The sequence below is a fragment of the Mixophyes fleayi genome, chromosome 4, assembly GCF_038048845.1.
Source record: "Mixophyes fleayi isolate aMixFle1 chromosome 4, aMixFle1.hap1, whole genome shotgun sequence".
NCBI classification, from domain to species: Eukaryota; Metazoa; Chordata; class Amphibia; order Anura; family Limnodynastidae; genus Mixophyes; species Mixophyes fleayi.
The window spans coordinates 120,200,488-120,227,399 of NC_134405.1; the positions used below are offsets into that span (position 1 = coordinate 120,200,488).

At 38.2% G+C, this 26,912-nt stretch overlaps 1 protein-coding gene across 13 annotated transcripts in view; it reads left to right on the plus strand.

Annotated features, from left to right (window-relative positions):
• The window catches only part of TJP1 (tight junction protein 1), a 356,728-nt gene extending 339,212 nt beyond the window's left edge, over nt 1-17,516 (plus strand). For 8 of the 13 annotated variants that reach the window (XM_075208092.1, XM_075208096.1, XM_075208098.1 and 5 more), the window contains 10 exons: nt 479-727; nt 1,252-2,121; nt 3,338-3,432; nt 3,906-4,130; nt 6,570-6,620; nt 7,612-7,757; nt 8,504-8,972; nt 10,776-10,993; nt 11,107-11,250; nt 15,802-17,516. In XM_075208092.1, the coding sequence (XP_075064193.1) occupies nt 479-727; nt 1,252-2,121; nt 3,338-3,432; nt 3,906-4,130; nt 6,570-6,620; nt 7,612-7,757; nt 8,504-8,972; nt 10,776-10,993; nt 11,107-11,250; nt 15,802-15,896 (2,562 nt within the window). In that variant the 3' untranslated portion in view covers nt 15,897-17,516. The remainder of the gene's footprint in view (nt 1-478; nt 728-1,251; nt 2,122-3,337; nt 3,433-3,905; nt 4,131-6,569; nt 6,621-7,611; nt 7,758-8,503; nt 8,973-10,775; nt 10,994-11,106; nt 11,251-15,801) is intronic. The other 5 variants (XM_075208095.1, XM_075208105.1, XM_075208094.1 and 2 more) reach the window with 3 other exon arrangements.
• Nucleotides 17,517-26,912: the final 9,396 nt, after the last annotated feature.

Here is a 26,912-nt window from a genome sequence, read left to right on the forward strand (position 1 = left end):
TGTCAACACAAGTCCCTATTGAGTGAACTAATTTAGAACTGGGTGGACAAAATAATGTAGAATTCAGAGGATGTCATATCATTTTTTTTATTTTTTTTTATTTATTTATTTACTTTTGAAACCATGGTGAAGTGACAGGCAATGTCCAAGTTTACTGCAGTTATAAATTGATTTGTTGCCGCAATCAACTGTTTAGTATATTTAATTTTACAATATCAGTAGACTAGAGCAATGGTTGTCAACAGACACATTTTGAACTATCAAACAGTACTGTAATATGTAACTGTAAATGAGTGCTTGAGTCCTAGCTCGGCTTTAGGTTCCGGAGCTCAGTTTAGTTTATGTAGCAGAATGTTTAAGCAGAATTGGCAAACACTGTAATATTTGTGAAGACTGTATTGGGGAAGTTCTTTGCATTTCAAGGTTTGTTTCCCCCTCTACTGCTGAAAGTGAATACATTATTTTAAACACTCCACAGAAAGCTGATGCCTTACCTGCTGCCCCTTACCTTTCTCTGCCGTCTGAAACAAACACTACAACTTCAACTGCTGCTGTAATTCCTAATGTAAATCTAAGTAATGTCAGATTGGAGGATCCCAACCCTGCCCCATACAGCTCTTATCAAGCACAAGCTGGCCCAATGCGATCACCAAACACTGAGGCAGCTCAGATAATGCTAAAAGACCAAGAGCCTTCATCTATACCTGTGCACATAGATCCAGCAAAGGTACCTGTGCTACATTGTTGCACCAGTCTGTTGTACTTCTAGTCATACTTGCATCTGAGAGTCTTCTTTCTTTAACACCTTCTTCCTGATCCCTGGCTTACTGGAGGTACCTGAAATGCACTGCAGTGTTCATCAGGTACTTGCAGTAACAAAGGTAAACAATAATAGAGATTGAACATTTGGAGCAGTTCACTATGCTGCATCTAAATCACTGGGATTTATACTGCATGTTTTGTTTTCTTGCATGACCTTCCAGTACTGCATGCCATCCTTTTTTCATGTATGTAACACATTTACTTGTTGTAAGTACCTGCTTTAATTTTCTCCAAACTCCATTGAGTATAGCTCACTTTTGTTTCTTTTGAACATATAACCTGCACTGCATCACCACTAAGAAGCATGAGAATACAGCATGTGAGCTGCCATCTTGTGGCCGTGGGTTTAATTGGAATTTAAAGATGAATTCATATCTTGTATTTTGTTTCTTCAAGAATATTTATGCAGAATTCTCTCTGTTGGTGCAGGTGTACAGAAAAGAGCCATATGCTATGGAAGAAAATCCTAGACATAATTACTTGATGAAACAACAAGTGCTTGGCCATCAGAGACCAGAGAAAGAGACCAACCTCAGCATTGATGCCTTGCCATCCTATACAGACAAACCAATGAATAGAGAATATGATCAGTCTTACAGATACGTGGATCAGTCTGATTACGTGGATCAGTTGCCTCACAATTATGACCTGCGTATACCTAGCGATGATCATGTGCCTACGTATGACGATCAGTGGGGTTACTATGATGATAAGCAGTCCTATCCACCAAGGTCACAGTTTGACAGTAAGAATAGGGACTTCAGTGTCAGGCAGCACTCCGAAGAAAGCCTTGAACGCAGCTACTTTACACAGCAACCTCGTTTCGAGGAGCCGCCTCCTGTTGCCTACGACAATCGACCTCGTCCATCTAAAAATTACAAAGCACCCCAAGTACATTATGAAGAACCCACTCCAACAGAATATGATGCACATATCCGTTACAAGCCAGAGCCTCAAACCTTTCCTTCTGCACCCACGTCTAGGGCTGCTGAAACTAAACCATATTTTGATCAACATCCAAGGGGTTATGAGCATAATCCTTCCCAGGGATTTAATACAAAGCAAGGACAATATGATCTTTCTCCTAGAGTAGAAGCCATGCCTCCTCCAGCACCGATGAAGTCAGACCTTCTGCCAACCAATAGTAAACCTTTACCTCCACCAGCTGCTGTGAGGGAAGATGATGATGACCCAGCCATGAAGCCACAGTCTGTACTGACCAGAGTCAAGATGTTTGAGAACAAACGATCGGTTCCAGGAGAGAAGAGCAAGGACTTGAATGATGTAGTTGTTTTAAAGGTATTTGCTCTATTTTAAACACTAAGGGCTAGATTTACTAAACTGCGGGTTTGAGAAAGTGGGGATGTTGCCTATAGCAGCCAATCAGATTCTAGCTGTCATTTTGTAGAAGGTACTAAATAAATGAAAGCTAGAATCTGATTGGTTGCTATAGGCAACACCTCCACTTTTTCAAACCTGCAGCTTAGTAAATCTAGCCCTAGGGCTTGATAATGATGGTCAAGAACAGATAATGAATAATGTCCAAGGTTGTGTCATCATTCTGCAGTTTATATAGGTCATTTATTACCTAGAACACTGGGAAACCAATCACACAAGCCTTACTCATAGTCATGCAAGATGCACAAATTTTCAAAGCATATGTTGGCTGTTTGTAAAGTATATAGACAAAACTCAGTGCAGATTTAATGAAATAGAAACACGCATAATTTAAGGTAGTTTGGCTCCAGAATATACACGAGATGTAGGTAATTTATAGATGGTGAGAGACAGAAAGTTATTACATTTTTTTTATTACATAAAGAATCAATGTACTTATGGGTTTTGAACAAGTGTACATGGATTGGGTTTCTGTCCGAACCAAGAAGTTCATGTTCATCTACTCTTTCTTCGATTTCAGTCTATAATCATTAAAATCCATGAGTGCGTTCGTTGTATGAAGGATGATATTTGATTACTTCACCAGGGTGTTTCTACATAAAAAAAGGAGTCTCCTCTAGGAAAGGAAAACCAAATACAAGGCGCTCCTCCGAGCATTGAAGAATTCATGAAACGGCAGCTGTGTTTTGCCTACCTCAAAAACATTTGTTTCATTTTATTTATTTTATTTTAATTTTAGATTATATAGAATATATTTTTATTGATATGCAGGTTTAGTGATATTTTAGAAATTATTTCATATAATTTAAAAAAAAAGAAGTTTATTTGTGGAGGCAAGAAACAGGCGCTGGTATCTATCTTTTTTTTCTTTTTTACACTCTGATACACCTATATTTTTTTATTTTTATGTTGCTGTGACTAATATGTCTTCTTGCTCTGAACAAAACTAAGCATTTATGCATGCCTTTTGTATGCTATAATAACTACAGTTTCAATACAACAAATTTACAAAAAAGTAACTACTATTTCTCAACTATTTCTTTGTCCTCTAAACATGTTGTGAATCCTAATTAATAAGGGAAATCTATATTGTCCTTTTTTTTTATTTTTTTTTTAGGCCCCAGAACTAGCACCCAAACCAATAACTGTTCCAGTAACTGCGTCAAAAGCCGCCCCACTGCCTTATTATGATCAAGAAAAGTCAACATATAGGTAATATGCAGACATTCTGACATTGTTACATTGTACAGCTGTTTACTGACACGTTTGAGGACTTGAATGTTGATGAACCTGCAAAGAAGCATAGATGGGAAAACCTCTTTTAGCCATTTTAAGTATATTTGCTGCATTTATCTTTTGGCGATAATGATATTGTTTCTCCCTGTGAATTATGGGAACTTCAGATGGATGAATCACCAGGTAAATTAATGTATTCATCAATAAAGTGAATTCACTCCACACTAAGCATGACTATATTAACTTTATTGTTTTTCATGTCCCTCTAATGATTACACTTATTATTAATTCAGGTGTTTTGCTCTGATATACAGTTCATAGAAGTGTTTAAAGTATATGTGTGTGTGTGTGTGTGTATACATGCACCGCAAATGCAATATTTTACTGTGAAGTTCAACTTTTGCTGTCAGGAGTTTGTTGCAAAATCTGTGTTTATTATTTTATTTTAGAGTACCTGAACCGCAAAAACCTCAAATGAAGCCACCAGAAGATATAGTTCGCTCTAACAACTATGATCCTGAAGAAGATGAGGAATACTACCGGAAGCAGTTGTCTTTCTTTGATCGTAGAAGCTTTGAGAAGCCCACTCCTCCTCTGTCTGCCAACATCCTCCCAGAGCCTGCTAAACCTGGACAGTCTCAGAGCCAACTTAGCTTTAACAGCTACCCCTCCAAGTACGTTTTGACATGCTGCACTTGTCTCTCTGTGACCTCTTCATTGCACCTACATCCTGACCCCTTGCAGTGAAAGACGTAGCACTTCATGTGTGAAAGCTGTACTTGTGACTCCGTTCTTACCTAATGTGTGTTGGGAAGGTGGGGGGGGCTTTTCTAAGGTCTTGTGATGTCACATGAGTTTGTAATGAAATCATACACTGCAGGTGTATGGATGCCGTTCACTGATGTGCTGTAGTCATTAGGCATAAATTGGTAAATACATGATATTTATTTCCATCAGACCAAATGCCAAATTTCAAACTTAGGTGCAAGACAAAATGACTGTTAAAAATCTTTATTGATTATCAAAACGTAGAGTTAGTATCCAAAAGTAATCCGTAGTGTCTCTAATTAATTTTACACTGCAGTGTATATTCAGATGCCCTACTAAACTAATTATAATTATTAATGCTGAAGTGCAAAAATGAAATGGCTGCATAAATAACTGTAAACCTGTAACCAAATAACATTTTCAAGTGCTGGTTGTGTTTTCTTTTACATGCTGGCTCCTGCATTTCCTTAATAGCTGTATATCGAATTTACTCCTCAGGTCTTCCTAAATCAATTAAGCTTTAACACGCCGTTCCCATGGCTATCGACTACATATTTATAAGGCAGAAATGGACAGGAATACATGGACTTTAACTTAATTTATCAAATGATAACTAAATATATAAGCACTCTCTGCCATGCATCTTATTAGCATGACCTGTACTCCCACTTAAACACCTTTTTAAACAATATTTGTTTGTGTTTGGGGGGGGGGGGTTATTTTGGGTTGCATATATAACCTTTCACAAACAGACTTTGATGGATTAAATACTGGGTGCAGAAGTGTGTGGTGTGCCTAAGATTGTTTGTATTGTAGTAATTTCAATCCAAAATGTTTTAAGAATAGCCTAGCGCTACAATAGATCTTTATTGTATTTCATAGTTAATCGTCATAAAGGGGAACTCCGCTATCTTCCAGGCAGGTTTGCTTATTTTGGGCAACACCCAGGAGACCTGTTTTTGCATACAGGGGAAACGAGAACAAACAAATCGCTTGGAAGACAGGATTGTCTCCAAAGTGGAGTTCACCTTTAATTTAGATATGTTTTATCTCTCGACATTGTAAAATATTGTATCCTGCTTTCTCGGACCTTCATGTGTTTCAATGACTGGTTTGCCTAATCTTTGTGACCTGATGGCTCCTTTCCTCATCAGTATTTGGTGTGTTTTCACTGTTACAAGCAGTACCAATATTTAAGACAGTCTAAGGACTAGCAACAACGAAGCATCACACCTGTTTCTAACTATCCATTAATAACCATCTGTTATAATCTAAATTTTGTAAAAAATGCTTAAAACTTTGGAAATACTTCCAAAGTTATAAATATAAAAAATGTAAGGTGTGTAGCCTGCACTGCACTACACTGACACCTGACGAATATATCTTCATCAATAATAAGATAAGAATAAGACTGATGGATGTACTTTTATATATTATTTATTGTCCTATATATTATATTTTTTTGTGGGAGGGGGGTTGTGGTCTGTTTTAGAAGCACAGTAGTCTGTGGCAGCAAATGGAGAAGAGCTCCTCTATCTTGGTATATAATGCTGTGTATTATACCTTTTTTATGGAGCTGCCTGCCAGGTAACCTGTATTTAGTAAAAATGCAAGAAAGCTTTGTTTTGTCAGATCATTGCAAATGTCCGGTAGTGCAAGCAGTGATGTGTGGGATACTCTGAGCCTTTCCAGTGTTCATTTCCTCAAGGACAGTTTTTCCTGCAATGTTGTATAAAGCCAACACATAACCACTAGTAATGTCCGTAGAACCACAGGAAAAGATCACATATAAGTTTGTCTTTGTTTTATTGATGCATAAATGTTGCACCATATGCAGTATGTATCACCAGGCTTTACATCTAGACATCTTTCAACTGTAAAGCATCAGCGTCTGTAAATGAAAAACACATTAAGGCTACATTATTGTTGGGCAAATGGCATAAAAATGTCATACCCCTTAGCGACAAATCTGGTATAGACTTAACAGTTAAATCAACGGAAGCGTATGTCTGGCTATGAGGTTCTACCAAATTGTATTTTGTTTGAGTGTCTAATGCTACAGTAAGTTATGATGTGATGTTCTTTGTTCTTAACAGTTGCTTAATATGTCTTCCCTGAATACATCAGAGGAACATCATACAAACGCTTTCCTTTTGTCTTCCCCAGCATTTTGCTGCTTATCAGTGGTTACAATACCAAATCTGTTTTAGCTTAGGAGTTTGTTGCTCTACCATAGGTAGATTTTGTGTAAGTATGTCTCAGAAAAATCTTGCAAGATGTGATTTACTTAGTTAGAATGACCCTTTTCTTTCGTCTTCTATCACATTTGCTTTGCCACCGCATAGATTTCTTGGCTCTTACACTAGCTATGACTACTTGAAAAGGAACATCAAGTGGTAAGACTGGCAGTAACATAAGGCTGTCTTTATGATGTCATTCCTCCTAAACGTACCACAGCATTATGTGCACCCAGCAACCTAATTCTAGAAGGCTGGTTATTTGCTATGGGGGTGACAAAATTTCCTATAGAAACAAATTGCTAATTCCGAAAAGTGACATCACTTTGTTTTTCCACAAGTAGTGCACATAAAGCTGGGGATTTTTACTTGAGATGCTTTCCAGATCTAGTTGGCATTTGTTTGTATGTTCAGTATGCTTAGAATACATCTGTAAAGAACATATAGATAAAGACAACAGAATCTTTATGCCTGAGAGTGAAAAAACCTGGTTGCACCACCTATAAATAAGACTGGTTTCCTGCTTGCTCTCTTGCTGCATTTTGATGTTACAGTGAAAAGGCTTGTATATGAGATATATCATACATTTGGAATGAACAGTACATTACGTCATCTGCCTTTATGTTGTAAATTTTTGTGCTGTTGCATTAACATTTCAATTCTGTGTTTTACACAAAGGTGTAGAGTTGACTGTATTTGTAGTTGAGTGAATGGATACTACCCAACAATACTGGTCGTACAAGAGCTACTTACTTGGTTTGTGTTTGGGGAGAACTGAAGATCTAGGCAATCAGAACTTGCTTAATGAATAGGAAAATCCATGTTTATAGATTACAGAACTTGTGTTAAAAAACAAAAACTTACATTTTGCAGGTATACATTGCCACTTTGTGAGTTTTACCATCTAAAGGGCATGTACCCTCTGAAATGTTGTGTTTTTGATTTTTTTAACTACTTGGCAACCACTAATGTTTCTCATACCCTCTGTGATGTGATTTTCGATCGATGCCTACATGTTCAGTTCTGCAGTACTTTAGCAGGACAGGAATGTCATTAATTTGAGTCCTAACGGGAGCAAGGAGCCCAGTGGTGTGTGTTGCTGTGCTTTTAGTTCTCTGAGACTTATTGGTGTTTGCTCAAACCTCAACAGGGGAAAACCTGCAGATATGGATCCACCTGACAGACCTATAAGTGAGAAGCTTTATGACGCAGCTCCACAGCTTACTTCCACGTCGCAGTATAACCAGCCTTCTCCAGTGCTCGTGAACCATGCAGCACATACAAAACAGTCAGAAGGTAGGTCATGGTTTTATTTGGTTTTATTTTGTTCTGGGGTTTTGTTTTGTTTTTAATATATCTTGTATGTTATAATCTGTATGTGGTCACCTAGTGTGTGATTTCGGATCAAAGCACCTGGTTTAGCAGTTGGGAGGTGCTATAAAAGCATTAGTACCGCAGAGAGGACATTGACGACTATGTTGACATTATTGATCAGCCTCATTCTTCTTTGTATGCTTGAACATCTCTTCATTATAGGCAATCTAGAATTACTTGAAATGAGGTTCTGTGGTCTGTTAAATCATAACTGTAGGCAGAGTAAGCTTTGTGAATGGTGGCGGGTTGGAAGCTCCAGTTACCAGTGTTACTGGTCTGTGTGCACACACAAGGCCTCAATTAGAATTGGCAGTAAATCCAGCAATAAGGTGCAATTTTGCTCCTGCATGGGCAAATTTAGGAAGTGTGGACAGATTTAGAACCGGGAAGAGGTACATCCCAGTTCGACTCTAAATTGCAGCATAAAAATAAACCTGCCAAGTATTTTGTGTTTCATGTAAAAGCCAGCAGTAATTTCCCTGAATGCAAAGAAAAAAATAACATTTGCACCCTTTAGTTGGACTTGGCGTTTACTCTGAATGAGGTCTGTTATATAAGCCTTGCGGTTTCATTTATAAATTTATGCTGAAAGCTATATCAAAATATTTATTAATGAATTCTATTTGGACATCTTCAGGTTTGCAATTTTATATATTTGTATTTTTCAGTCAGCTCTATGACATTGGAGGTTACAAATTCCACCGTGACTAAACCGCAACCACCACCACCTCAGACCAAGCCAAGTCTCTTCAGACCATCTAACAGAGAGGATACAGTGCAGTCGAATTACTTTCCCCAGAAAAGCTTTCCTGACAAAAGTCCAGTTAATGGCAATGAACCGACTGCAAAAACCATCACACCATCATTTAATCGATTTACTCCAAAACCATACACCAGTTCTGCCAGACCTTTTGAACGCAAGTTTGAGAGCCCCAAGTTCAACCACAATCTCCTGCCAAACGAAGCACAAGTAAAGCCTGAACTGCCTGTGAAACCTCAAAATTCTCCTCAACCAATTTTAAAATCAACTAATGCGGCCATGTCTCCTGAGCTTGATGGTACATCCAAGCAACTGGACAGCAAATCTAAATATCAACAAAATAATGTCAATACAGTGCCTAAAGCAATCCCAGTCAGGTAAAGTTACATATTAAACTGTAAGCATTGTACTGAATGTTGAGACTACAAGAAATAAAACTAGTTGATAGACCAGATTCATAAGATCGCACTTTGTGTCATCTCTAGGTCTATGTGCAAGATCTGAGCTCTAGCATTTTACTAGCTGATAGTATGGATTGAAAGGAACAACAACAAACTGATCTGCCAGCTCTCTAATCTTTTATGTTTTGTAGAGTTAGTTTATCAGCTCTGTTTAGTCATGTGATGAATTATTTTCTCAATGTCACTATTTTATATGACAAAATTAATATTAAATAACTCGTCCTCATTTTTGCTTTAAATGCCTTTGCGCTCTCTTAATAATTGCGTCATAGTAGTGTTTTTTGTTGTACTAATCTAAATCAATACTTTGGGGCATTTAGGAACCTAGGCACTTATCATATAGTTGAATGTGGTTTGTTTTTACCTTTTTTGTTTGTTTTGCCTGTAAAGGAAGTAAATAATTTGTTTACTCAGAGTATTTTGTAAATAATAAAGCTATTTAAAGGTTTGCACTACACCTCCAACCTCCCATACAGCAGTTCTGGTACTGTCCCTTTTTGTCTTCCAAAATTTTGCAGCTTCTTGAATTGGTAACGGTAAAATAAACTGTCTGGACTCCCAGATCACTTCCCTTTTCCCCACAATAAAACTTGTCAGACAGCCATCACTTTGTTTTTACATTTGATTTTTTTATTGCTATATTTTAATTTGTGTCTCTGCAAAACTGTTAACCCTTAGGCCCGTTACCCTCTGGTATTGGTAAAATGTCACTGCATGTCAGATGCATTCATGATTGATGCGATGGAAACTAATACTTGCAGTCAGCTGGTGTTCAATGCAAGACACCTTTATTGGTCTCACTTGCAATGAATGCACATAGTGTGTGCAGAGTATTTTTATTATTAGTAGTAGTAGTAATATGTTTATTAGTATTATTATTAATATAAGTATTAGTATTCTTTTTAAGACGCCACAGGATTTCCACAGCGCCGTTGAGTACTAACAGTAGATCATGCAGGGTAAAACAGTACAGAACAATAAACAAATAATACCAAGACTCTAAAAGCTTCAAGCAAAGCAAGTACAAAGAAGATGGAGCCGAAGAATAGGTAGAGAGGGAGGAGGACTCTGCTTGTAAGAGCTTACATCCTAGGTGAGGGCATACAGTCAAGAGGTACAATGGGTTTAAATTTGTGGAGGGGATGAAATGCAAGTGGAGAGAGGTGATGAGAACGAGTATGGAGAGAGGGTTAGGAGGATGGCTGGATAGGCTTTGAGGAACAGATGAGTTTTAAGTGCCTGTTTGAAGGTGCTCGGGTTCAGAATCCGTCTGATAGGTGAGAGGTCGTTCCAGTGGAGGGGGCAGCCCAAGAGAAATCTTGATTTGTGGAGTAGGAAAGGGTGATCAGAGTATAGTGCCACTCCCAACTGCAAGCACTAGTGATAGAAAAGAATAAAAAAAAAATAATCTAGTAAAAGCACGATTTTAATGCCAGTGGTTAGGGTGCCTTTGGGCTGCAGAGGCTGATGAGTTTAAATGTTCCTTATCAGCCAAGTCTCTGCAGTAAAATGAATATCGCAATTTCCAAATCTTTTTATCAAATGCGGATGCAGCTTAAAAAGTTGTACCCCTAATTGACATTGGCTTTTCTGCTTTTGATGCATAATATACACAATTAAACCACACTTGCAACGCTTGATCCTTGGTAACTGTGATAGAGCAATCCATATTTCATTCAATTCTAACATAAGATTAAAGGTTTTTCTTCTGTGTTTCAGTCCCTCTGCTCTGGAAGATGATGATGAGGATGATGCCCACACAGTTGTGGCAACTGCTAGAGGCATTTTCAATAGCAATGGCGGTGTGTTAAGTTCCATAGAGACAGGAGTCAGTATTATCATACCTCAAGGAGCTATTCCTGATGGCATTGAGCAGGAAATCTACTTCAAGGTCTGCCGGGATAACAGCATCCTGCCACCTCTGGATAAAGAGAAAGGTTAGCAGCATATATGACGACACTTTGAAATGTAATTAGGTCACATGCTAGATGCCTAGTGTTTCCTATGCATAAATTGTGTTTTTGACTCCTATTTGATCTCTGTTTTGCAGGCGAAACACTTCTCAGTCCTTTGGTAATGTGCGGACCCCATGGATTAAAATTCCTGAAGCCGGTGGAGCTGCGCTTACCACACTGTGCGTCTATGACTCCTGATGGTTGGTCTTTTGCTCTAAAATCATCCGACACCTCGTCGGGTACGCTTTCTTCCATCTGTCCTAATGGGTCGTTTGGTCACTATCGCTTACATAGCATGATTCACAAATTCAAAAAAAAAAATGGTCAAATGAATCCATACATTTGCATTTCCCGTTCCCTTTCACTTTCTAGTTTTCACATATGTACGGCTTTTTAAGAATGTAACTAGTTTTACAAGCTGGACAGCACTCCAAATGTAAATTAATATTTTGGGCCTGATGCTGAGATGAACTTGCTCTAGTTTGCAAAGCGTAAACTATTAACGTTTCCACTGCGCGTGCCCACAAACCGTACACGCATACGTGCTCATGCAGAGTTGGGTGCATCTGATACTTGCGCCTCCTTATTACTGGAGAGATGGAACAGTCTAGGGATGGTCTAACAATGGCTGAGTATAGCTAAGGGTGTGTTGCCTCAAATGCAACCGATTCAGACCAGCACAGACACACATACGCCTGTCAGGAGCCGTATCTTATGCACATACTAGAGGTCATGTGCAAATACACTCTGATGGCGTTACCATTAGCTAGTCCCTTGTGATTGGCTGATTGCGAATTCACCTCTGAAGCTGATAGGTGCGTGTATGCTTGAATTATATCTGGTGCATATGCTACAAGTGCAGAGCTGAATACAACTTGATATTCCTCCCAACTCTGTATACGAACATAATTTATGCTATTTTTACAGGTGGCTTCTTCTGAGCTTAAATTACACCAACATGCATTAAACTCGGCATCAGGCCCGTTGTCCTCATTTTAAATGTCCTAGATTGTGATTTTTTTTTTTCTGTTCTCTTCTTCAGTGAGGCCAGGTAAGATTCCTTCCTCAGTTCATTAAGTGAGCGTTCAGCCACCGACATAGTCAAGACTACAATCTGATATTTTACACACAAATTAAGTAGTATGTGATGCACTTGGAAATATGCTGATAAGCAAACTACAAACTATTTTTTTCCTATATTTTTCTAGATTTAAGACTCTCGTACAATGAAAGCAAAATTGTCATTGTTGACCTATATAGGAAAACACTGCCACTGCTAACTGTAAAAAAAGGATATATTGGAACCATTCAGATTATTTTCTTGATTAGGGTTGTATGATATTTTATACAGAAGTTGTCACAAAATTCATACACCCAAACAGCTTGTTACTACAGCTAGCGCCACCTTTTTACTTATCTGTCCAACAGTTTTCACCAATATTTCTTACTCTATTTAACGTATTGTGTGTGTGAACTGCATTATCTAATATGACAATACATTGCCTGTACAATTGTTCTTGAAATGACTTTTAGCGTCATTTACAACAAAGATCAAGGGGAAAAGAGATTTTAGAGCAAGTCGGAGAGATTCATTACATTATTGTTTTTTCATTTTAAAGCACAGACTGATTTTAGTTTGATCTATAAACTTTATTTAGCAATGTTTTAACTGTAGAATAAACCAAACATAAACCATTGGTTAAAACAATAAGAAGGGAAAATGGATAGGGAATTTGCAGAATCCTATATAAAGCAATATATAGTGCTGATCTTAATGGAGGTACATAGTTGTTGTTTTAAAAGACCCTAATCGATGTGATAATGGTCCCACTTTTAAGTTTTTGGAGGTTTTTATGGTTGTCCTAACCATAACAACTAGTAATTCACAAAAAGTGTAATAAACTGACCCTACCCTGAGCAACCTGTGACTGCTTAGCTAGACACTGGGAGTAGCAATTCCACCTAATGGGAATTGTAATCTAAAAACAGCACCACAGCTTGTCCGCATTAGCTGCTACGAGCATCTTTGTAGATTAGAATCTAGGTAGTTTATCATCTGTGGGCCCATAAAGAGATGAGGTAAAAATACATTTTTGGAAGCCTACTCCTGATTAGGGTCTCTTCCTAGCTTCAAAATCACTGAAAACATGAGGCCCCATGGATGGAATACTCACCAGGGTTTCAACCAAAGCAAGCAAGGCATTCTTTTACCCTGTGGTCTATAGGAGGGATGGAGCCAGCTGGGTAAGCTCTCAGAGGAGTCACGGCATCAAAATCACGGGTGCCACAGCAAATAATCAAGTGCACATTCTGCATTGACAATAGTTGGAAACCTACCTGGTGACTCCACTACTTCAGTGTCTGCAGGCTCAGAAGTTTTGTTTTGTTTTTCTTTTAGTTTTTTTTTTTTTTTTAGTGATGTGTGTAACTGAATCCCAGGGGAGGACCAACATCTGCATAGATATAGGCTTACTTAGGTGTAGGAGAACGCAATCTTCAGTGGTGTTATATATGCTCATGTAACGGGAGGGCATGAACACTACATTTTCTTAGCTAGAAAAGTGCAGCATTCAAATGCACATGTTTGACACCGTTCTTAAATAACACCAGGCACAAAGCATTTGTATAAAAACAGATTCATGTATACATACAAAATAAAGCCATAGCAACTTGCCATTCTTGTTTCTATTTCTAGAAAATGACACCACTATCCTGAAAACATATTTTATGGCCCCTCATCTGAAACAAAGTATTTATAGGTGCAAGTAATGCTTTCTGTTGCAATTACCCTTACATCTTAAATTAAGGGTTTGAAATAAGGCTTTCTGTTTTTTAATGAGCCAATATGCTGTAATGTCTGGACTAATTAAATCACTTTGTGCAGAATATGCCAACAAGGAATTTCAATAGAGCAGAGTTCACCAAGCCTCTTGTTTTTGAATATTTTCAACAAAAGCAACTTTATTGAAAGCTGAATTGGTGAAGTGTTTTCTTGTTGCATTGGCTCATCAACCGTTACAGTTTACACTGTAACGGTTGTAATTATCCTTGTATTTGCATTTTATGGAGTATTTATGTAAAATGCATCCTACTTCTCCAGCATTAAAAACACTTTTTCCATTCCGTGAATAAGGGTGAAGTCTTCGGGGTAAACTTATCGAACTGCAAGTATCCGGCGGGTTTGAAAAGTGGAGATGTTGTCTACAACAACCAATCCGTTTCTAGTTATTTTGTACATTCTGCAAAATAATAGCTAGAATCTGATTGGTTGCTTTAGGCAAGAATTATACTTTTAAAACTCGTTGAAATTTTGCAGCATGATAAATTTACTCCTTGGTGTATTAAAGATTCTCAAGAATTTTCTTCTGTACTGGAAGAACACTTTCCCTAGAGAAGGTAGAACAACAAGGTGGAACAAAAATAAGTCACTTGCAGGGTTTTTTTTTATTGCTTTTTAATACCCTAAAAGCACAACAGGCTTGAAGGGTCTGAAATAAATAGAACATGGATATATTTTAACTGAGTAAAATAATTGAAAGTGAATGATTTGTTTGTTATACAGGCTTAATGAAATGTTTGATAATTGTGCCACACAGTGGTCAATCAATTTTTGTCTAGTACATACGCAGCAGTCTTTATTGTAGAACAGTGGCTCACTAATTAGCTATAGCACACATTTTGCATTGGAAGCCAATGGTTGTAGCTTGTGAATGTTGTGATATTCTGTAATACTTTTGGTAAAGATTACCCTTTTCCTACACACAGTGGAGAGTAAATTTGTGAACTGAACCAGTAATATTCATGGTATTACAGCTCGATAATTCATTTGGGACTAGTGTGGTTACGGAGACTGTTTTATGTGCCTTAATAGGCTGCATCCTTACAGAATTACTTCCTCCACTCTGTTGGTACAAGCTTTAAGTTCTCATCTATGCGAGTGAGTGACTTAGTGTAAGCCAAGTTACAAATATTCATGTAAATGCAGCCTATACAAAATCAGTCATTTCACTATGGCTCTTTGTCCCCCACAACATGGCCTCATTGACCTCGGTGCTTCCTAGTAAATTGACAGGCTGCATTGTATGAATATTTGTTAATTCAGCACAATAACCCCCCTGTGTTAAAAGAAACAGGTGCATTATAAGGGCTCATCCACACAAGTGGTTTCTTGAGCAGTGTTCCAAAGGGCACTCCAAGGTGTGGAGCCACTGAAAAAATAGCACAGTTGCTCGGACATTGCTGTGAGAAAATGTCAGACTAATTTTCTTGTGGAAACCTCTGAGTCATGTCTATCACTGCTGTCTGTGTGGACAGGTCAATAGATCCTAAATGTAAAAATTGTGGTGATTTGGTTTCAAAATCACTGAGACCATATGGGGAAAAATAGAAGAGATACTGTAAGAGGTGTACACTTTGTAATATTTAAATTAAAGCTTATAAAGCTGTAATGTCAGCCTTTTTTGATAAAATTTCATAATAAATTTGATGCACTTCCAAATACAGCCTGTGGAGGGCAGTGTTGGTATTTATGTTAGAATTTTGTGTTGCTTTTTGTACATAGTACATTTTTATGAGACCTGCGTACCACTTCATGATATGGCAAGAACTAAAAACAAAAAATGATAAAGAGCCGTACATATGTTGAAACTAAATCCACAAAGCTACCTATGTGATTTTTTTTTTTATTTATTTATAGTTTTACTCTGGTGTTTGGAACATGACTGTTTAAATACATCTGATAAATGAGTAATCACTATTTGTGTTTTTGTTTCCCCCCCTCATTTCTACAGGTGACCCCAAACATTGGCAGAACAAATCTCTTCCTGGTGACCCTAACTATCTTGTTGGAGCAAATTGTGTATCTGTATTAATAGATCACTTCTAAGCCTAGTGTAAAGATCACAGATAATGTGAAAACTGCTTTGGACCTATTTTTCTTTACACATCCTATTGAGTATTATTTGATCTTTAAGTAACAATGGGACTCAATAGTGCTTGAAATTTTTGCCTGAACTTACGTTTTACGGAGTAGACTTTAAAGCCATGGTCAAAATATCGGCCTCAGAAACGACATGTGAAGGTCGTACCAATGTCGCACCTTCCTTGTCATTTTTAACAAACGCTTTTCACTTGCTTTAGTTTGTCTCCAAAGGACCAATTCTGATAACACTACAATAAAGTAATTTTACAGAATGATAATTTTAATGGTTGCCCAATGCCACTGAAGGATACTGCTTGTGTTTTTTGTTTTGGAATTTGATAACAAAGACTAGCACTTTTTTCTTTTTTTTTTTTTTTTTTTTTTTTTTTCATGATTGGTAAATGATTGCACCAGAACAAACTGATTTGTTATGGGAAAGAGGATGTCCCATCCAGTAACTGAGTTTATAAAACTGCAGTGGAGATCTGTTACACATTGCTGAATTAGTACTAATATTCTCCAGCAGTGTTTATTAAAAACAAAATAAAAACACTCACAGATTTGTGGCAGGCTTCATTTGGACTCCTGTGCAAATAAAAAGGACAGCTTATTCCTCATCCTCATCCTCCCTTTGCTTAAAGGGCTCTGAACTTATGTTGCAGACCCCTTTACAGGCAATGGGTTTATGTGGTTGACAGTGGTTCTGGTGCTTCTGTGGATCTGTAAATTAACCATTTACTACACACATTTAACCAGCAGGGATGCCTTACCCTCATGTTATGGTAGTCTTTGTTTCCTAGTTCTCTGTACTCCGAAGTTCATATGGCTTTTTTGCGCTTATTTAGGGTAATGTAATGAAGAAAGATTGAAGAAAAAATGATTTATTGTGAACCTATTTTTGAGGTGAACAGTCAGGGGATAGATTACTCCCGCTGTCAACCCAGAATATACTGAAGGAAATTGTATGTTTCTGCTATGCATTTAAAAAAAACAAAACAAAAAAAAAATATCTCAAAGATGTTACAATGCCTGTATATAAAATGCGTGCATACCACTTTTTTTTGTTTTTGTTTTTTGTTTGTAAATGTAACTTTTTTAAGCTTTACTTTTTTGTATAAAAAAAGAAAACTGAACGTTTCTTAAGGATACCTTTGTACTCATACCTTTTTTGAGCCTTGAACTTTGTAACATCTGCAGCAATAAAGCGCATTTCTACAGTACTCACCACAAGAACATTTTGAAGCAAAATGCACAAAAATTGCTACCTTTATAAATGCTGAGCATAAATCCTCAGAACTCTCTAGTTTGATTATTATCTTTAAAGTATCCCTGCTGCAATTTGTGATAAGGATGCTGTATAATGTGCCCTAAAATGTATTTTTTTACTAATAGACAATTTATTATGGCACATCCGCACGGTTTCAGTAGAAGATACAGCACTGCATTCTCCTAATCAACTATTAGTTCTTCACGTATGGCTGATTTATTTTTTATTTAATTTTTTTTCCTTTGCAGTTATTAAAAACTACACATTTCTAAATATACAAAATAAAACTGGTTTTAAAATAAATCAAATCTTACGGCGTCAATTTGTGTGTTAAACTTTTTTGAAAATGCCGATGGATTCTAGGGTGCTTAGCATGACTTGACATTCATGTAGCAGACGAGAGAACCCAAAAGTCCATGAAGTATAACATTGTGTTTTGCACTCTGAATATTACTTAATAATGAATCAAATGTGTTTTTTTTACAATATTACTATAGAATGGTGGAACTAAACACGGCCATTTTATAAAACGTAAGGTAAGAGATGTAGAATGGCTAAATATCAGTTATTGATATGCTGCATATATGAGCAGAATAAAGACCATTTCATACCATAAATTATCATTTTATATTTGTTTTAAGCAATAGTTAAACTACCGTAATACTAGTCATGTTTAATTAACCCAAATTAATGATATCTTAAGAACTGCATCAGAAAATAATTTAAAAGCTACAGCATTTCATTTGTACAGTGACCAAAATGTAAATGGGTGTGGCTGACCTGACCAATCACACTAATTGGATGGGGTGGCGGCATACTTTTGGCCATATAATGTGTAATAACTTGATGATTCTTGTTGCTTTGTGTGTCAAAACATAATGTCTAATCAGTCTTCTTATATTTTGTTTGATGAGGAATAATATATTGGGGAGCAACAATATGCAGAATGCTAGTATTCCAAGGAATGGTAAGCAGTTGTGGGACACATAGGAAAAGTGAAACATCAGATGTGTTTGTGAACCAGTTAATACAAGTGGGCAGTAATATGCCATGAATATTTAAAGAGCACCTCTAATTTGGTTTATTTCTGAATACTATATAGCAGTGGTCCGCAACCTTATCTCACCCTCGGCACACCTAAGCCCTTCCCAGAATTCGGCAGCACACTAAAAGCAAAAATATACAAAAAACAAAAACAGAAGTTACCGCTTGCGGGAACATCACACGTACTCGATACATTCATAAGTGTCACCCGCATAACATAATAATAATTAACTCTTTATTTCACTAAGATATTTTACGGAGAAAACATGTAACAAATGGTGAAATTATTTCTTTAAGGCAAGGTCTTCCAGTTGCCGCCATAAATCTTATGCTTTTTCTCCTGTTTGAGGCATTGCGCCGCAACACACTAAGCAACATGCCGTGGCGCACTGGTGTGCTGCCGCACACTGGTTGAGGAGCACTGCTATATAGGAACAGTAAGTTCTTTAGTAAATTCAGGTTATGTATGCTATGTGTGGATAATATATTTATATATGGTAGTTGACAAGTTTCTAAGGACAGCACAGGTTGTGAATATTTGTTATTGAAAATTTGGGACATTTCAGCATTGTCCAATTGGATAATAACGCAAATAAATGAAATAATTAATTGTGAGAATTGCATGTAACAAGCTTGGTTAAGGAAGTTTTATGTATGAATGTTTGAGTAAAAGTATTAAAAATACAATAAATTTGAGTAAACATAACATCAGCGGACATGTAATGCTGACCTAGATTGCCAAGACAATATTTCATATAACATGTTTTGATGCAGTGTCCTTTACCACCCCCCCACCCCTGTAAAAATCCAAAACAAAATCAATTGTATTTGTGACTATTACGTACAGTTCTTCCCTTTATAACTTCACCCTTGCCAACAGGAATTTTCTGTATTAAAATGCATTAATATCATTGTCTGAACCATTATGCCACTTTCGCTGGAACACCAGTGTGTGTGTGTGTTTATAGGGTGAAGTTAAAGCATGGCAATTTTAGGAAATTGAAACGGTTTTGATTGAAGAATCTGGAAAAGGCTATGCATGAAATTGATGTGAAATTCTTTTCCCTCCCCGAAAACATCCCTCAATGTGTTAAAATAATGTTGAAGGGCCATCACTTATTGGAAAATTATGTTCTCCAAATCGGGGTAAAAAGTCCTTTTTATGTGTGACAGTCCCCTCAAATCAGGACTGTCCCACTGGAATCATTGTAGTTTTGTAGACTATCCTTCTATCGCGTACCTGTTATTACAGCTTTGACAGCCTGCTGATGTCTTAATCACAGCTGCTTGGCTGGCTCCTTGTTGGAACCCTGTTTGGAAAAGGTATAGGCATTGTTGACCTCCTGGAAACTGGGGTGATCAATGTCTGCAAAATCTTTTTTTCATACCCCCAGCAGTTAGGTATCCCATGCACATCCCCATCCCTCTTTATTCCCCTCCCTATCCCTCTTCCATTCTCTATCACTTACCTTAAATACACAGTAGTGGGAGCATGGCTTAGCCAGCTATCATGGTGGCAGTCTCCTAGCTGAGCACCACCATCCACAGACCGAATAAAGCTTCTCGTCAGTTGCTCCCCCCCCCCCCCCCCCCACACCCCCTTCCCAAATATGACAGTGGGGGCTCTTCCTCATACAGTGCCAGAAGAGCAACGCCATTCTCAGCTGTGCACAGGCAGACATCTCGCAATAAGGATCGCTGGAATACTCCCATCTCTCTGGCTCTGAAATTTTATCCTGTAATTCCATATTGGTGCTGTTACCTGCTTACTATGTAATGACGACCGTCCCTCCAACCCCTGCTGGCCACAATCATACCCTCCGATCTCGCTAGTACTGTGAGGCTCCCCTTCTGTCTGTTCACTTATCATACATATACTGGCATTAAAATGAAAATATTCATTAGTTCCAAGCTGCAACATGCATAAAATGATAAAAAGCGAATGGACTCTTTTGCTTCCATTTCGGACAGAACCAAAGCGGATGACTCTCACCCTTCGTTGGTTCTTCAATGAGCCTCATATCCTACTCTAACATTCTGAAAGCTATCAAAGAAACCAAGTTCTCTGCAAATCATGAACTGAAAGACCAAATTGTACAAACATCTCAAAGGTCTCAAGTGAATTTAAGGAGAATTGGGGAACTTTTCCAAGAGGTTTCTCTCCTAAAGTCACAGGTCTCAACTCTTACTAAATCTCACAATCTGATATGGAACTGTTGATGACGCTCATGCAGAAACGACTTGCGTATTTTGGGTTTGTCAACCCAACACTCAAGGTCCGGTACTTCTGCAATTTGTATCCAACATCCTGCCCACTCTGGTTGATTTACCAGAGGACTTTGTCCCTATTGTTGTAGAACATGCTAATAGACTGATCCTAACGAGATGATGTCTCTGCCTGCCCTAGAGCAGTGATTTTTTTTTTTCCGATGCCTCAACCATACCAAAAAAGTGGAGCTGTGGACCATGTATAAAGGACAGATAATGTTCCTTATGAAAGGAAGTGTGTTTATCTTTTTCAGGATGCCTCTGCAGAAGTTTTTTAAAGCACGAAAAGACTTTTCCTCTATCAGCTCTACTCTGATTAAACAAGAGAAAATTTGCTCTCATATACTCAGCCAGAGTATGTTTATTCTCTGGTTCTAGCTTCAGCAATTCACTTCAGCAGTGGAAACTCTGCACTTCTCGGAAGAAGAGGATACTGAAATGCAGCTACTTGGTGTTACAGCTGCTAACATCCTTTATTCTCAATTCATCACACTTCATTGTTGCTGCTGTTAAATTGACCATAGTCTGTATGTTGGGGAATTTAGACTAAGCTCCAAAGGAGCAGGGACTGATGTGAGTAAGTTCACTATACAGCGCTGTGGAATTAGTGGCACTATATAAGTCAATGATGATTAAGGAGTCTGATGCCTTTGTTTTGTTTTTTGTTTCTGTTCTCTTTTGTATCTGTAATTTTTCACCCGATTCAACTACCTGTTTCACATTTATACCCGGGGTGAGGCGTTGAGGGGTGCCTTCTAACAGTCGCTACTGCTCGAGTGGTGGCCTGGCAGACGTAGTTCTCCTTGGCTCACCTTTCTTGCGGATATGTAGTGCCCAGATATATGTACTTTTTCTATGAATAAATTAAAAATATGCTCTTGGACTATGGGTGGTATCTACTCCATTAAAAGGAAGAGACTTTTTACATACTTAAAGAAACGTAAAGCTGATGTCACCTTCATTCAGGAAATGCATCTGGTTGCAGCAGAACATGACCAACTTAGTTTATTACCACAGAAAGTGATTGTGTATGCATCCTTTACTTCTAAATTATGTGGGGAGGTTATCCTGCTCTATTTCATATGCAATTCATTCCCAAATTCAAGTTTCCCCCAAGGACTGCTACATAATTCTGGACATTAACATCATCGCTCTAGGTGCTCATTGTGTAATCTATGCAGCCATGCAGTATGTACCTAATCAGTATACAGGTTTTCCTTGGTATTGGTTCTATATTTTATCCATATCTGGACTACAATAGAATTTTATGTGGGGATTTCAATATTGTTGCTTCTCCCGTGATAGACAGAGAGGGAGCATCTGCACGGGGCTGCCATCCACCCAAGGTAGGAATTGAACACATTGCTGATCAATTACATTTGCTAGACTTCTGGCAACTGCTTAATCAATCTTCCCTGGAGTATAATTGTTTATCAGCGGCACACAGCATTCTCTTACGAATCAATTATCTACCAGTGTTATACTCTTTATTGAATACACCAGGGCACACTGGCATCAACACTATTTCTTCATCTGGTCATGCTATGTTATGTGTGGATATTGCTAGTAGCCATAAAAGGGGTTCCTGTAGGCAGTGGAAATTCCCGAGCTATTTATCCGACTCTAAACCATTCAGGAATTATATAAAAAAAGAAAATTCTACGAGGCTGCAATGAGCATAACAATGAGAACCATCAATTTGACCCTGTCGGTCTTTGGCAGACAGCCAAAGCGGTACTTAGGGGACATATTATTTCATATGCGAGTCAGCATTCCAGGGGGTATAATTACTAAACTGCGAGTTTGAAAAAGTGGAGATTTTGCCTATAGCAACCAATCAGATTCTAGCTGTCATTTTGTAGAATATACTAAGTAAATTATAACTAGAATCTGGTTGCTAAAGGCAATATCTTCACTTTTTCAAACCTGCGGTTTAGTAAATATACCCCCCAGGAATTCATGCGAATTTGTACTTGTACACACAAAAGGACCTTACAGAAGCCTATCAAATTAGGAAGAACTATCCCACTCCCTTAAATAAACTCCTCTACAGTCCGAAACGGTCCCAATTTAATAATGTAGTTGCACAGATTGCAGATCGGAATACTCGCGTATCCACATACCAATTCTACAGACATGGTAATAAGAATTGCTGTTTACTCCAACTTATGAAGAGGGGAGCGAACCCCTATGAATATCCTAGCACTGAAAATGACACTGGTTCCCTCTCTTCTGGTGGCAAACCACAAATTTTACACAGCTCTCTATATTAGAGATACCTTAGACTTTAATAACAAATGCCTGTTTTGGGAGCTGTTCACTCTTCCTCACTGTAAAATCAGCAGGCAGATTCTCTTTTGGTCTCTTATGTTGGAAGAAGTCATTAAAACACTTGAAGTTTTTCAAGACTCCTGTTCCAGACTATTTAAATGGGGAATGCTACAATATCTTAATGAATAAATACTATTGCTGAACCCCTTATGGACTATTTCAACCACATTCTTGCCAATCACACCTTACCCTTTCATTTTCATTTGGCCATTCTCAAGGTATTAGCCAAACCAGGCAGACAACTGGATGACCCTGGCTCTTACAATCAACATTTAATAAAGAAATCGGCCTGTAAGATTTTCTCTATGATTTTGGCTGATAGGTTGAAGCTAATTTTGCCCACAATACTACACCAGGACCTAACCGGGTTGTTTGGGGTTTGAATTCAATCATCAACATATGTAAAATAGTGACAGTAATGTCTCACTTGGAGTTATCCAGGGACCCTAATCTACTTTATCGTTTGATGCAGAAAAAGCATTTGATTTGGTGACTTGGGTCCTAAGAAGGTTTGAATTTGAATCCCTTTAAAAGGTTTGGATTTCCAGATGAAATCTTTTTAATCCCACAGACCTTCTACTCCAATCCTCAAAACTCTGTCTCTAATGGTCATATCTCCCTACAATTTACCATTCAAAATTACGCATCACCGCTGTCTCTTATTCCCTCTACTGATATTGATTACTCTGGCATATTTGTCCACAATCATGAGTGTAAACTGGCCTTGTTTGCATACGATATGATGTTGATGGTCTCCCGCCCTGAGAAATCAATGCTTTCTCTTGTTGATTTGATTTCAGCTTATGACCTCTTTGCAGATTATAAAGTTAACTTCCATAAATCTGAAGTACTATCTATTGCTGGGAAGACACTTGCTCCTGCGCAGGCTCAAACCTTACCTCAATTTCAGTTTTTATCCCAAAAGTTAAAATACCTGGGCATTTCTATTCCTTCCTCTCTTGTACTGTTATACAAATGTATTCTCAGATTATCTGAAAAAATGTCCACTCTAGATAATTGGAAAAACCTTCCTCATCACTATTGGGCAGGAATTCTGTGATTAGGTCAGTGATTCTCCCCAAGTTGGTGTACCAGTTGCAGCTGCTCCCCATCTGTCTCACTAGACCTGATGCACATAAATGCACAAAAACTCTTTTCCACCTTTCTGTGGACAGACAAACGAGCAAGGATACAAAATACTAAACTCAGACAGTTTGGGATTGGCTTTTCTGATCTCTTTCCCTTTATGCAATTGGTGCTCTTTTTATATATGCTACAGACTGGTTGCTGAGGCACAAATATTTTGTCATTCTAGTTTTAGAAACTGAAATATTTCATCCTTACTCGCCGGCTGAACTCCTCCATCTCCCAAAAACTCAGCTTCCTGATGTGGTAACTTTCTTTTTACAGATACATATAAAGCTTGGGCGACTATTGCATAAAAATTGGCACACCCTCGTACCACTACGAACTACATCACAATCTCTGGTAATCCTCTGTTTGTCCTGGGTTTAGACAACAAATTCTTCTCCTCCTGGAAAGGGAAGGGCATTGCCTTAATCTGGGATGTCTGTGACCCTGGAGGCATACTCTTCCTTCCAAGAACTTAAGGAGAAATTTCACCTTAATACACACTTTTTTTTTTTATGTACCTAAAACTGTGACATCATGTTAAACAAAGAAGGTAAATTAACCCTCCTTGCTCCCAGTGCCTTGGATAACTTATTACACTTCAGAAAGCCAGAACTTTCAAATTAGATTCCCATATGACTTTCCGCAAATATCTCAGCTCTTTGGAAATCCACCGTGTCACCTGGGCAAAATATTCCATATTCCTCCCCTCACCAGTTTAACTAAATATCATGACAATATAATGAAGTGGTTACACTCTACCAAGCTACAGGAAGTTCACCTAAAAATACTAAACAGATCCTACATTTCCTAGATCCAGAGAAAACATTATGTGGAGGATGAGACTGGAATGTGTCCAAAATGTTAACACGCCGATCTCTTTCATAATGTAGGAAGATTCAGAAATTCTGTAACGAAAACTGACATTTTCTCAACTCGTCTTTAGGCCTCTCCTTTCCTGTTGATCTGGCTGCCATCCTTTTCTGCAATTACGACACTTGGATCTCGATCATTCCCGAGAGAAACCCAGGATATTAAGCCATTCCTAATGGTTGTTCTCACCTTTGCTTAACTAATGTTTCTCCGTCATTGGACTACACCCCACTTTCCTTTCTCTCGGAGGTTAAGGCTGAACTTCTGGACAAACTATTTTGACAGAAGGGCAACCATTATGGATTTTGAGAAAGGTATAATTAAATTCTATGCTAAATGGTAAAAAAAAATATATTACTTACTGATCCATAGGTACTGGACAAATAACTTGTTTTTCTGGCAGTGTTTTGAGAGCTACTGTTTAAATATTTCCATTGCACTAGGATTTGTGAAGCTAAATAGTGTACAAACCAATTTTCACTGGGCACTCAGGAGCACTCTTATCTTCCACTCACCAGGATTGCTGGAGACTGGATCAGCTTATGGATTTCCTTCATCATCATCATCATCACCATTTATTTATATAGCGCCACTGATTCCGCAGTGCTGTACAGGGAACTCATTCACATCAGTCCCTGCCCCATTGGAGCTTACAGTCTAAATTCCCTAACACACACACACAGAAGACTGAGAAAGAGAGAGATAGAGGCTAGGGTCAATTTTGATAGCAGCCAATTAACCTGTTAGTATGTTTTTTTGGAGTGTGGGAGGAAACCGGAGCACACCCACGCAAACACGGGGAGAACGTACAAACTCCTCACAGATAAGACCATGGTCGGGAATTGAACTCATGACCCCAGTGCTGTGGGGCAGAAGTACTAACCACATAGCCACCGTGCTGATCTGTGTATCTTGAGTCCCTTCAGATTTCCTTGTTGCTTTCCTTCGAAGGGAACAAAAAGGTCTCTTATCTCTTAGCTTGATTGCCCCCAAATTGCCTTGTGTACTGGACTAGATGTTCTGGCTTCTTTAAACTGCTGCCTTGTGAAAGATGCAAAGAAAAATCTTTTATTAGTCATAAGTAATTTATCCTCTGTACTTGTTGAATCGTGTTATCCAAGGGTGTTTTTTCCCAAATCTTTCAGAGGCTGCCATATTCTCATGTCCTGTGACCTAAGTAGTTGTTGGGTTGTTTGGTTCCCTGTGCTCCTGGCATCTTGACTTTCAGAATCTATATCTCTTCAATTCCTGGTATCAAGCCTCCTACGCCTCTCAGCTAATCCTGTAATCCTATCATACTCTTCTGTCTGTCTCGCCTGGTAACCATGTGGAGAACCGTGACATGCGGAGTTGAAGCACTAAAGTCCAAACCTTCTTGCAGGGGTTCCTGGTGAACACCTTCACCTTGTTTGACCACATGTCTCCCATTAAATCTCTCCCCTCCAAAGGCTCTGAAGCAGTACTTAAAAGGAATAGGTTAAGTACCTAAATTAGCTAAGCTAAAACAGAAATAAAAAACAAACACCCATTACTAGTGCTTACCAGGCGCTGGTGTCCTTTCTCTTTTCGGAGCAGTAGGTTGTTTACTTCAGGCAAGTGATGCATCAGCGTTGAAAAGCAGACTAGGAGGGAGACCTTGTCCTCGTTGCTTCTTCAGTGCCTGACCTGTACTGATGTCTGGTGCTTTAGCCGCTGTGTGTGACATGCTGATGAGACGAAATAAAAATTTTGTTGAAAAATCTGATTACTGTTTCTACTACAAGTAATAGAGAAACAGGTACAGGGAAATCAAGGTATGCAGATCCTAAGCACTCTGGGAACCAGGTAAGAACAATACAGAGTTAAACATAGAAACCCCTCTACTCTACTTCTACAGGAAAAAAGATGAATGCTAGGAGGAGCAACATTATTATCCCCATATGTAAGGGCTGCTGTGGAGTCTGATAAGGAAATATCACTATCATGCTTACTATTGGCATGCTTGCTATTAAAAGAAATGAAAGAAGAAAAACAAACTGAAGTTAGCTTCTTATTCATGCTCCAGCTTCTTATTCAAAACACTTTAT